This window comes from Nannospalax galili, unplaced genomic scaffold (assembly GCF_000622305.1).
Source record: "Nannospalax galili isolate Female #2095 unplaced genomic scaffold, S.galili_v1.0 scaffold196, whole genome shotgun sequence".
Taxonomy (NCBI): domain Eukaryota; kingdom Metazoa; phylum Chordata; class Mammalia; order Rodentia; family Spalacidae; genus Nannospalax; species Nannospalax galili.
The window spans coordinates 833,516-846,187 of NW_008337421.1; the positions used below are offsets into that span (position 1 = coordinate 833,516).

A 12,672-nucleotide genomic window follows, 5' to 3' on the forward strand; every position below is an offset into this window, starting at 1 on the left:
AGGAACTCCAGGATTGATCTCTATTTATTTATTTATTTATTTAGTATATATGTGTATGCAAGTGTGTTTTTGTATGTGGTGTATGTGCATATGGGGACAGGGTGTGCACATGTGAAAGCCAGAGAAAGACATAGGGTGTCTTGTATCAATCTGCCTGTCTCCAGCCAACAACACTGGGCACACATAGCCATACCTGGCTTTTACATGGGTCTTCCTGCTTTGATAGCAAATGCACTTCTCCACTGAGCCATCTCCTGAGCCCCTATTTGTTACATTTCAAATGTTAATGTTTTTAAAAATCCCCTCAGAATTCACCCATGTTCTTCGTTAGTTTTTAAAAACTATACTGGCAAAGCCTAATTTTGAAGCAATAATCTTTCTTCCCTCTCACACTTCCTAGTGATAGTTTCCCCTTGTGTTGACTAGATATATGACTTTCCAGAATAAACATTTCTGTCTCACTCGCAGCTGAGACGAATGTGTGATGTGATTAAGTTTTGGTTGAGGAGATGGGTGGGAAGTGAAATGTCATTTTGTCCTTAAACTAAAGCCTATATCCTTACCCTTTCTTCCACCAGTGGTATGCTGCAGCATTGCTAATGTTCTCTTAAAACAGACACATGGTTGAAGCTGGAGCGATGGTTCAGTGGTTAAGAGCACTGATTGCTCTTGCAGAGGACCCAGATTCAATTCCCAGCACCCATATGGCAGCTAGCAACTGTCTGTAATTCCAGTTCCAGATAAGCTGATGCCCTCTTCTGTCATCTACAGGAACTGCATGACCTGGGTACACTTATATGCTGGTTAACATTGATACAGATAATAAATAAAATTAAAAAAAAATGTGCATCATAGAGTTCAGGTCAAAAGCGCAACCTGCCACCCTACTCTGATTTAGGGCTTTGCACTTTGTAGAGTCAGACATACATTATTCCATTTAATTTTCTATCAGATCTGTTCAGTAGGTGGTAGTGAATGAAAGAAGCACAGGTTCAGGGAGGTTAAGGAGCTCAGGCTTCTGGAAGGACTGATATGGGGCTTGGTGCTTTTTCTTCTGGAGCACTAAACATCCTAATGCATTTAGCAAACATATGGGAGGCCTTGGGCTCCTAGGCTGGTAAGAAGATGGAAGCTGGAAAGTTTTCAAAGCATCAGGGCAGAAGCTCAGAAGGCCGAATAGAGATGTGGTATGAGAAAAAGCCCCAGGCTAGAGACAGGACAGACCAAGGATGATTAGTCAAGGGATGAAGAGAGATGGTTTCTTTACAGATGTGGACGCTTCCTATCTCTGGGCAATAACCTTTAGCTCCATCTGTTAGAGGGGCTGTGGGTACATGCTGTGATTTGTTTTGTTTTGGCTTTGTGGCTTTTTGAGTCTTATATCTCTGCTAATTATAAAGTATACCTGTAGCCCCAGCTAGCCTGGAACTCACTATGTAGACCAGGCTGACCTTGAACTCACAGAGCTCTGCCTGCCTCTGCCTCCTGAGTATTGGGACTAATTTGAAACTGCCACTATTTCCAGAGTCGTTGGTGCTTTTCAGAAGAAAAGGAAATGCAGGAAGAGAAGGGAGGAGCAGAAACCCAAATGCCTTTGTATATTCTAAGCTTGGGAGAGGAAGAGGAAGAGGTAGAAGCCCAGGTCCTAAAACTCAAATCTGGAGACTCTGACTCTCATCCTCAGCCCACTGACCAGGTCCTTCAGGAAAAGAAGGTAAAACTCCCAAAGTTGGGAGGAGTTTGATGGTAGCGGGAAGAGTGAGGATGGAGACCAGAACCAGGCCCTCTCCCTAGGTGGAAGGTGTTAGAGGGGACCTGACCCTGTTATTAATTTCCTACTCCCAAATCCCTTGTCCAACCTTGCAGTTGGAAGCCATCTTACTGAACCTGAGGTCCAGTCTTTCTGCCCTGGGTTTTATAGGTTGGTCTGTGTTGATTCTTACTTCCTTACTCCTCCCGTCCATCTTCCCAACTCTTAGATGGCTCTAATGAGCTTACTGTGCTCTACTCTGGCCTCAAATGTAAATATAAAAGATGCGTCTGACCCTACCCAGGAATCCATCCTTGAAGTTTGTAGTGAACTAGCCCCCTTGGAGCCTGAGTTCATCCTTAAGGTATTGTGGTATGAAGAAGGGGATGGGAGAGGGAGGCTGGGAAGTAACTAATATGGTTATGGTGTGAGGAGCCAATGACTGGTTCCTTGTTAGGGGTGGAAGGAGCTTTTGCTCAGGAAGGGAGCAGGACTCTGGGTGAGTCTGATGCTTAATCCCTGGGAAAGGTGAGAGAGGGTCTCCATCGTATCCTAGGATTGGTTTGTATAGGCTAAAAGTTTAGTGCTAGGCTGTGGGAGTCACATTAAAGGGATGAATGCTAGGTGAGGTGCCAAAGGAGCAGAGTACTGTCAGGAAAGCAAAGCACTTTCTCAAATGGAAAGTGGAGTAACAGATTAACAGCTGTTTCAGAGGAAGCCAAGAGGCTCATTCCCAGCTTCGTTCTGTTGCTGTGACAAAACTCTGACCAAAAGCATCTTGGGAAGAAGGGATTTTTGGCTTACACTTCCAGGTCACAATCCATTGTTGCGGGAAGTCAGGGCAAGAACTCAAGGCAAGGAACACTGCTGGCTGTCTGGCTTGCCTTTTGTCTTGCTCACAGGCTATGCTTAGCCATCTTTCTATTACAGCCCAGCACCCCCTGCCTAGGGCTGGTATCACTCACAGTGGGCTGGACCCTCCAGTATCAATAATCTATCAAGACAATCCCCCTAGACATGCCCACAGGTTTTCCTCTCAGATGACTCTAGCTCTGTCAAGTTGACAATTAAAGATAACTGGGACAGGGGAGAATGTGTTTTCTGTGAAACTTTGGAACATGGTAGATATAATCAGCAATTTGAACCCTTGGTATGCATTTTTTTTTAAGTTTTAAATCTTTATTTTACTTAGGAATAGTTCTAGATATTTAGTGAATATCTATTATTCAATGTTAACAGCATAATTCTAAGACTGCAAGTCACCAAAATACTTTGGAAACTACCTTCAGGAAGATATCATTGCACAAAATTAGTCATCAGCTCATGCTATTCTCCATGAACTGTTTTTACAATGCTTACGTTAGGCAACTGGTAAGTTTTTGACAGATGTTGATATGAAAGGTCTTCCAAAGAGGGACAGGGCTGATTGACTTGGAAGATGGTCTAGTAGCAGGAACTACGCTACTAGAACTAGAAAAGTGGTACATTCTAAAAGTAGAGAGGACTTAGTGGCTTGGGCTTTATGTTTTGTAGGTAGCATGGAGTGCTCAGGAAAGGTTTTGTACTAGTAGATTCAATAAACAAGAGCATTTGTGGTGGAGCTATGGGAGAGGTGACCAACATACCAACCCTTTCCACCCTCTGTCCTAGGCATCTTTGTATGCTAGGCAGCAACTGAACATCCGGGATTTAGCCAATAAGGTTTTGGCCATTGCTGCCTTCCTGCCAGTCTGTCGCCCCCACCTGCGACGGTATTTTTCTTCCATTGTCCACTTGCCTTCAGACTGGATCCAGGTAGCCGAGTTCTACCAGGTATGGTACTCAGTTTCCTGGCTTGGTCCTTCACGGGGTTCCTTCTCTTTTGGTCCCTGAGGAAAATTTCAGACAGGTTAGCCTTCCCTCAGCTCTCCTCAGCCTAGGTGCCCAGGCAGGATAACTTCTCCCTGTAAGAGGCTAGGTGGCTTAACAGCAACAGTAGGTAGGCAAGTATTGGACCACAGTTTGAGAAAAAGTTGATGCTATTCTGGACCTCATTTATAATGACGAAAATCAGAGAAGAATGCTGACTTGCCCAGGACATAGAACTGTAATTCTCAACGTGGGGCTAGAAATTTGTTCCTTATTCTTTTTCCCATATAACCCTCAGGTCTTACTTTGGGGGCAGCAGGGGCCTTTGGTTGGGTCTCCCTTCTGCTGAGCCCCGCCTCTCTTTGACAGAGCCTGGCAAAAGGAGATGAGAACAAGTTGGTGCCCCTGCCTGCCTGCCTCCGTGCTGTCATGACTGACAAATTCGCCCAGTTTGATGAGTATCAACTAGCCAAGTACAATTCACGGAAGCACCGTGCCAAGAGACGTCCCCGCCAACCCCCCCGCCCCCCAGTCAGTCTTTGTCTCAGCCCTTTTCACAACTCCTTTTCTCTGGAAAGGGAGGGACAAAGGAATATGGTGGGCCTGGAGGTGGAGGGATCCTATGTAAAACATCTGACATATTTGTACACCAGGAATAAAAAGAGCCAGAGGAGCTGTGTAGAGCTCATGGCCACACAGAACAGGGCAGACGCCTTCCCTGGCTGGCTGCGTTTTTGTTAGAGGTGTTCTTTCAGGGCTTCTGGAATGGGATTCTTCCTGGAAACCTCCACTTCCCTGTTTGAAACTGCTTCTTCTGTCCCTGTAGAAGACAGAACGTCCATTTTCTGAGAGAAAGGGGTGTTTTCCAAAGAGCCTTTGGCCTCTCAAAAATGAACAGATTAAGGTGAGTCTTTTGTTTGGGAGTTGTGTACTCTTTTCTGAACTAGTATTTAGAATTCCATTAACTTTAAAAATACTAATAGCTGGTGTGGTAGTACATGTCAGTCCCCTACCAGGACATGCCTAGTCATGATTATGAAGTCTGGTTCAGAAGAGAACCAGGTCCTGTTTTTCTCTGTGTTGTTCTTGCAGTTACACTTACTGCCAGGTGACACATTTAGTATGGTAAATAAGTTCAAAATGTCTACATTCCATGTTTTAAAAACAAGTAGATGCCCCCCATTGTGTAGGAGCTTAGTGACGTAATAAGAGCTGCTTTCTTCCCCCTCTCAGAGAATAGCTGTTCTCTGTTCTCTCTTTCCCTACCTATTTCATCAGCCAGTCATCTAATCTTGACCTCCGACAATAGCCTTGTATGAGTGAAACCCAGGGACCTCAGAAAGCTGCTGTTGTGTTTTTTCTTTCTTTTTGGGACCCCAAAGAGCTATAGTTTTGTTTTGTTTTTGTTTTTGTGATAGGATCTCACCATGTTGCCTGTGCTGGCATTAAACTCCCAGGCTCTGTTGTGTAGTCCTCCGGCTTTAGCCCCCCAGGTCATGGGGCCTAGAGGACTAGTTTACATGGCCTTTAGCCTTGGGAGCCATTGCTCTGCATGTTTTCACATGCTTTTTCTATCCTCTGCCCAAATCTGTTTTAGAGAATGAAATGACCTCATAGGTACAGGGTAGTCTGTGTTTTATTTTCTGAAGAAACTCCATGTTCACTGTGGTGTGTGGGGCTGTTTCCACAGTTTGAGGCAGCTTACAATGCAGTGCCAGCGAAAAAAAGTCAGCCAAGGTTTACCCTGAAGAAGTTGGTACAGCAGCTTCATATCCATGAGCCTGCCCAACATGTCCAAGCCCTGCTGGGTTACAGGTGAGAAACTGTACCCCAAACCCACATTCCATTGAGGTGACCATTCCACTCCCAGATTCGTGACTCCTCCAATCCTGGTCGTTCTCAGTCCCAACATTGCTGTAAACATGGCTGACTGGCTATGACTTGTTTCTATTTTCGGTTCCCTCTGAAATAGTAGGCACTTTCCTTCTGGTCCTAGGTATCCCTCCAACCTAGAGCTCTTTTCTCGGAGTCACCTCCCTGGGCCATGGGATTCAAGCAGAGCTGGGCAGCGGATGAAGCTCCGTAGGCCAGAGACCTGGGAACGGGAGCTGAGCCTGCGGGGGAATAAAGCTTCTGTCTGGGAGGAACTCATAGGTAGGAGCCTTCACCGTCACATTTCTTTCCTATTGTCCTCATTCATGCCTCAGTATTTAATTTAATTAAATTAATTAATTAATTTATTTATTTATTTTTATTTTAAATAAAAATAAGTGTGTATGAATGTTATGCCTGCATGTGTGTAAGTGCACCAGTGTCATGCAGTGCCTGTGAAGGGCAGAAGAGGTCCTTGGATCCCTTGGAACTGGAGTTATGGACAGTTGTTAGCTACCATGTGGGTGCTGGGGTTCGAACCCAGATCTTCTGCAAGAACAACCAGTGCTCTTAACCACTGAGCCATCTCTCCAGCCCCATTCAGGCCTCAGTGTTTTAGACCCCACCTTGAAGAGTTCCACAGAATGATATAGTTATTCTTTTGCTTTTTAGTTGTATCACTGAAAGTTTTATCTTATTGTTAAGGTCTGCCATTGATGTTACCAAAGCAGACAGTGGTACGTGCTTTGAATACTGTTGACCAGATGTGACTTAGGTGATGCACAAGTCAATATAGGACAAAAAAAAGTGGTACCTCTTCTCTCATAGCACGTACATGAAGATGGCTGTAACTCATTCTAAACAAGATAGAACTAGCTCTTGGCATATTCAAGCCTATACAGAAACTCATTTAGGACATGGAACTTTTGATAATTTGCCCATAGTGATGAAGGAAACAAGGTATAAATGAAAAAAAAGCCTACTAAGCTCTCCGACCCCATGAAAGATTTTATTTTCACATTTATACCTTGTCTCCTTTTGCTTCCTCTTTGATCTTTGGGAATTTAATGTCATTTTGTTGAAAAATATCTGTCTTTAGATCTTGACGGAATTGTTTAGACTGCCCATTTTGGAACTTTGGAAGCCCAAATGTCTTTTGCTGCCATTATAGATTGTACTCAGGGCAGCCTGAATTCCCTGGCTTCTTCTCATTCTCTCACGGTGTAGCAGTGTGTTTCTGGGAATTAAATACCCCCCACCCTTATCTGACAGTTTCTTAACCAGTACTTCCAAGTTAAGATGTAGTGATGAAGGGACTTGAACATGGATGGGTGTGATGATGCGCATCTATAATCACACTTGGGAGGCAAAGGCAGGAGAATGGCTAGTTTGAAACCAGCCTGTCTTACCTAGTAAGATCCTGCCTCAAACAAGTGATAAGAAGGGTGTGGTGTGGAACTGGGCTGATATGGGCAGATGATTCTTTATGGATGCTTTCACGTCTTCTCTTTGGTTAGAATCGTTAACCCTGAAATTTTAAACTGTAACATTTTTCTTGTCTTAGACAAATACCCATAATCTAATCCCTGTGGTCTTGAAAGGGTCATTTTTCTTCTCTTTCTTTTCTTTCTTTTTTCTTTTTTTTTAAAGAGTCTCTCTTTAAAAAAATATTTTGGATGGGGGGAAAGTTGGAGAGATGGCTTAGTGGTTAAGAGCACTGGCTGCTCTTACAGAGGACCTGGGTTCGATTCCCAGCACCTACAGGGTAGCTAATAACCATCAGCAACTACAGTTCCAGGAGATCCAACATCCTCTCTGACCTCCATGGGCATTGCACAACACAGGTGCACTCACATACATGCAGGCAATACATTCACACACATAAACTAAAAATAATAAAATATTTTAAAAATATATTTTTTATTTTATGTGTATGAATGTTTTGCCTTTATATAAGTACATTTATATAAGTGTACCACATGTGTTCAGTGCCTGCAGCCAGAAGAGGGCACTGAATCCCTGGACTGGAGTTAGCCTCCGTGTGGACCTGGGAGCCACCATGTGGGTGCTAGCAAACCAGTCTGGGTCCTCTACAAGAGTAGTAAGTGCTGAGCCATCTCTCTGGCCCCCAAATTTCTTTCCTCTTAGATCAAGGTAAATATAGATAGGAGGTGTGATTTCTTTTCCCTTTATACTCTGAGAGGTGTACTCAGACTAACTTAGAGATCAGCCTATGATCCTTGGCCCTTGTTCTAGTCTGTTTCTCCATTGCTGTGACAAAACACTCTGACCACTACCAATTTGGGGAGGAAAAGGTTAATTTGTCTTACATCTCCCAAGTCACAGTTTATCAGGGAGCCCGAGGTAGGAACTCAGGGCAGAAACTTGGAGTCAGGAGCTGGAGTGCAGGCCATGGAGGATCAGTGCTTACTGGCTTGCTCTCTGGTCCCTGCTCAACCTGCTTTCTTATGCAACACAGGCCCACCTGCCCAGGGGTGGCACCACCCACAGTGGGCTGGGCCCTCTCACATCACTCATCAAGAAGATGCCCCTCAGACATGGCCACAGGCCAATCCAATAGAGGAAATTCCCCAATTGAGGCTCCCTCAACCCAGGTGTGTCAAGCTGACACTAAAGCTATCCAGCACAGCCCTCAATACTGGCTCACATCACCAGAAGCTTCCATGAGGAGAAGAGCGATACGTTTTCACAGGTGATTTGGTCTAATTAGACGCTCCCAGCCTTCTGGAGTCCTGGGTTACCCAGTTATGATCTTTTTGTTGCTGAGGATACCTCATACACTCTAAGCATTGTTCTGCCATTGAGTTATAACCACAGCCAAATAATTGCATTTTTTTTCCTCTCTTTAAAAAAAAAAATTACACTTGGGGCTAGAAAGATGGACCAGCAGTTAAGAGCATATACTACTCTCCCAGAAGACCTGAGTTTACCTCCTATCTGTATGAAGGAAGAGAAAGTTTTAGGGCTAGATAGCCCCACTGGTTCAGTGGTTAAGAGCACTTACTGCTTTTGTGGAGGACTTGGGTTCAGTTCCCAATACACATATGGCAGGTAACAGTCACCTGTAATTCTAATTCTAGGGGATCTGATACTCTTTTCTGGCCTCTGTGGGTACTGCACGCCCATGATGCACTTATATACATCCAAGGAAAACACTTGTACATAAAATAAATAAAATCTTTTTTAATATCTATATTTTTATTTATTATTTTTATTTTATGTGTATGAATGTATTGCCTGTACCCGTGTCATGCAATGCCAAGGGTGTCAGATTCCCCTGGAACTGGAGTTAAGGACGGTTTGTAGCCACCATGTGGGTGCCGGGTCCTCTTCAAGAGCAGTCAGTGCTCTTAACTACTGAGCCATTTCTCCAACCCCAAATCTTTTTTTTTTTTTTTTTAATTCTGAGAAGTTTTATTATGAAAACAAAACAAGGAGGGTAAATAAGCATGAAAGAATTCCATCCTTAATGAAAGTGTGAATGTTACAAAATCTGAAGTTGTTTATAACTCTCAACTCTTTTAAAGGACTTGTATTTATTGAAGTTTTATACTTTTTCAGAGAGGTAACCTTAGCTACAGGAGGAACACATTTAATCTAAATACACATAATCATGGATAGGACTCGTAAAGACAGTTGTAGCCATTTTTCCTAAGTAGCTGAACAAAGCTACTAGCTTAAACCAAAAGGGTGATTTATGAGACACTGTTTCTGTTATTCCATTACTCCACTAAGTGCATATGATGGCCACAAGTTAAGTGTATTTCTCATAGAATTGCACATAGAATTCTATGTCAACATGTTGCATATTCTAGGAGACATAAACAGAAAAAAATCCAAAGATAGCTTTATATTAAATTCAAAAAATTTAGTTCCAAAATGTTCTTTTAAATAAAATATTTTTTAAAAAAGAAAGTTTCCAATGTTTACTGTGCAGATTGAACCCATGTAGTCACTTAGTCCATAGGGTGTATGACCATAGAATACATATAACAGTTGAAGTCTATTTAAGGAAGAGTAGAAATTCAGTTAGCCTGTACTACATAGTGAGACTGTCGCAGAACCCTAAGGGCTGAGGATGCTGTTGAGGGACAGAGTGATGAGCAAAACCTTGCAAATGATCCCCAGCACCACATAAAAAGAAAAAAGAAGACTACATTTCACCAGTGGAACCTAATCTCACAGCTAGAGCCAGCAATAAAGTAGTGACATGGTGGTTTGTTGAAGAAATAGTGTATAAATTTTACTCCACACTTCAGGTCTATCCTTGTTTTATTTTCCTTGACCTTTAAGACATTTTGAGTAAATAGACTGTATTCTTCCATTTGAACTTCCCGTGTGGCTCTGTGCTTCCTGCTGTGGGCCTGGAACTCTCATCTGTTACTTGTTCCACTGTCCACAGACAATGGGAAGCTTCCCTTTATGGCTATGCTTCGGAATCTGTGTAACCTGCTGCGCATCGGAATCAGCGCCCACCACCATGAACTCATTCTCCAGAAACTCCAGCATGCGGTATGTGTGAGTGATGGGGAGCGAGGGGCTCAACAGCTGGATGCTGGTCTGGAGATCCTGGCTCTATAGAGGCCAGGTTTTTCCAGGTGACTGAGGACACTCTTGGCTACCAGCTTAATTCTGTGAGGGCTGTAATAGGTGTGGAAATACAGAAACGTCGGAAAAGAGAGGTCTAGGGGTCTAGTCAGTCCTTTGAGAGGTTATAACAATGAAGTGTAAGAACTTTCATTTTTATTTTGTGAGCTTGCTAGAAAGATCCCCGTCTGTAAATTAATTGACTTCAGAAGGAGTGTGATATAAAATGGGGCTCCTTCTGTTGCGTCCTCCTTTTTACTTTTTTCTACAAATTTTTAAAATTTATTTTCATTTTATGTGTATGAGTGTTTTGACTGCATGTATGTGAGCTGCATGCACGTAAGTGCACCTGTGTTGTGCAGAGCTGGCAGTGGCCAGAAGAGGATGCCAGATCCCCTGGAACTGTAGTTGCTGATGGTTGTTAGCTGCCATGTGGGTGCTGGGAATCGAACCCAGGTCCTCTGGAAGAGCAGCCAGTGCTCTTAACCACTGAGCCATTTCTCCAGCCCCTTTTTAAGCTCTTTTCAAACTCTGAAGTGATACGTTTCTTTTTTTCTTCTTCTTCCTCTTATTTCTTCGTGAAATCCATTTTCCCCTTTTCACCTTCCCGCAAACCTGGTAGAGTTATTACATCGTCATCCTGGACCCTATGGCCCTCTTGGCCCCTCGTCCTCCCTTGTCCTCTGCTGAAAAACCTCCCTTGCCTTTCAGAAGTCTGTGATTCACAGTCGGCAGTTTCCATTCAGATTCCTCAATGCTCATGATTCCATTGATAAACTTGAGGCTCAACTCAGAAACAAAGGTACGTTTTCCCTTCTTCCGCTTCTTGTTTGCCCCTCCTGTTTGTGAGAGGCAGCACTCAACCCTCTTCAGCCTCTTGCCTTTCAGACTTAGGATAGGGTGTGGTCAGTGACCTTAAGGATCAGGGTTCAGAATATACTAATGGTGGGATGAGATTAAGGAATAGAAATTACCTGACTGTGGTATTTACCTGTTGCCACACAGCGTCGCCCTTTCCTTCCAATACAAAACTGATGAGGCAGATAATGATTAGAAACTCAAAAAATATCAAGAGACCTGCCAACCCCAGGCACCTGTGCACCTTAACACGTCGGCAGCTTCGGGCTTCGATGAAGATACCTGTGATATATGAGCAGCTGAAGCGGGAGAAGTTGAAATTACACAAGGGCAGGTATGTTGGCTGTCTAGAACGGCTGTTTTTCTCTAGGGATGTTCTTGTCAGTCATCCACAGCTCAGACTGATTTGGTTCCAGTCACCTCTTAGACCAAAAGCCCTATCTTTAGCACTTATAATTAACATTGTCCTATAAAGATTGTGAAACCCAGACTGCCTTAGCTTCTGCTCTGCGGCCCATGGCGGCTGCGTGGGTGGACGCTGGGAGTGCGGAGAACCTTTGCTGCGTGCTGCTCCCGTTTGACTCTGCCGTGGTTTGTGCTTTCTTCTTTGGGACATCAATGCTGTTCTTTTTCTTTCTTTTTAAAATTGATTTTAAGTGAGCGTGCCAAGTAATGGGTTTCATTATGGCGGTTTCATACATCGATGCCGGGTTCCGAGCTCTTCCTCACTGCCATCTACACTCCTCCTTGCCTTCCTCCCTAGTCCCCTTTCTCTCCCAAATAGCCGCTTCCTGTACTCACGTGGCTATGCATTTTATTCTCTCTTTTTTTTTTTCTTTCCCTCTCCCTTAAATCCCTGCCTACTCTCTCAGGATTTCTTTTCTACTTTCATATCACATACGTGTACACTTATCTACACACACACACACACACACACACACTTATTTAAATGTAGATTCTGGGGTTGGGTGTGGTGGTGCACACCTTGAATCCCAGTACCTGGAAGGCAGAGACAGGTGGATCTTTGCAAGTCTGGTCTACTTAGTGAGTTCCAGGCCAGTGAAAGCTACATAGTGATACCCTGACAAAAAAAAAAAAAAAAAATTCCGCATATGAGAGAAAAATATGTAATATTTGTCTTTCTGAGTCTCCCCCTTACTTTGTTTAATAGTGATCCTCCATTCCATCTGTTTTGCTGCAAATAATATAATTTCATTCTTTATGGCTGAATAAATTCCATTGTGTGATGTGCCACGTTTTCTTTACTCATCTATTGATGAGAGGCTAGGGTGCTTCTACTTCTGTGTGCTGGGATTACGGGCCCAGTTTGTGCATTGCTAGGGATCAAACCCAGGACTTCATGCATGCTAAGTCAAACACTCTGTCAATGAGCTGAATTCTCAGCCCTAAAAAATTAAAAAAAAAAACATATCGTGATGATAGGATAATAGACATGCAAAACAGTCTGATTGGGGTAGGAGTGTCGCTTAGTTATAGAGCGCTTGCTTAGTGTGTGAGAAGTTCTGAATTTAATCCCCAGTCCCACAAAAGCAAGCAAGCAAACAAAAACCCCATAAATACCTCAAAACCAAGTATCAAAACAAAATAAAACAGTTAAGTAAATGATGATGTAGATTTTATCACATTTCCATCACTGATCACCCTTTAAAAAAAAAAACTTTTACTAATGATTGTAAAATAAATGATAAATGAGACACATCTTATTTATTTTATTT

At 43.2% G+C, this 12,672-nt stretch overlaps 1 protein-coding gene across 2 annotated transcripts in view; it reads left to right on the forward strand.

The window, feature by feature from the left end:
• The window catches only part of Tep1 (telomerase associated protein 1), a 69,643-nt gene that overhangs the window by 7,654 nt on the left and 49,317 nt on the right, over nucleotides 1-12,672 (forward strand). The window contains exons 2-11 of one of the 2 annotated variants that reach the window (XM_008832562.3): nucleotides 1,526-1,714; nucleotides 1,980-2,114; nucleotides 3,401-3,562; nucleotides 3,968-4,129; nucleotides 4,425-4,502; nucleotides 5,289-5,413; nucleotides 5,595-5,752; nucleotides 9,894-10,003; nucleotides 10,790-10,880; nucleotides 11,084-11,270. In XM_008832562.3, the coding sequence (XP_008830784.1) occupies nucleotides 1,526-1,714; nucleotides 1,980-2,114; nucleotides 3,401-3,562; nucleotides 3,968-4,129; nucleotides 4,425-4,502; nucleotides 5,289-5,413; nucleotides 5,595-5,752; nucleotides 9,894-10,003; nucleotides 10,790-10,880; nucleotides 11,084-11,270 (1,397 nt within the window). The remainder of the gene's footprint in view (nucleotides 1-1,525; nucleotides 1,715-1,979; nucleotides 2,115-3,400; nucleotides 3,563-3,967; nucleotides 4,130-4,424; nucleotides 4,503-5,288; nucleotides 5,414-5,594; nucleotides 5,753-9,893; nucleotides 10,004-10,789; nucleotides 10,881-11,083; nucleotides 11,271-12,672) is intronic. The other variant, XM_029563324.1, reaches the window with a different exon arrangement.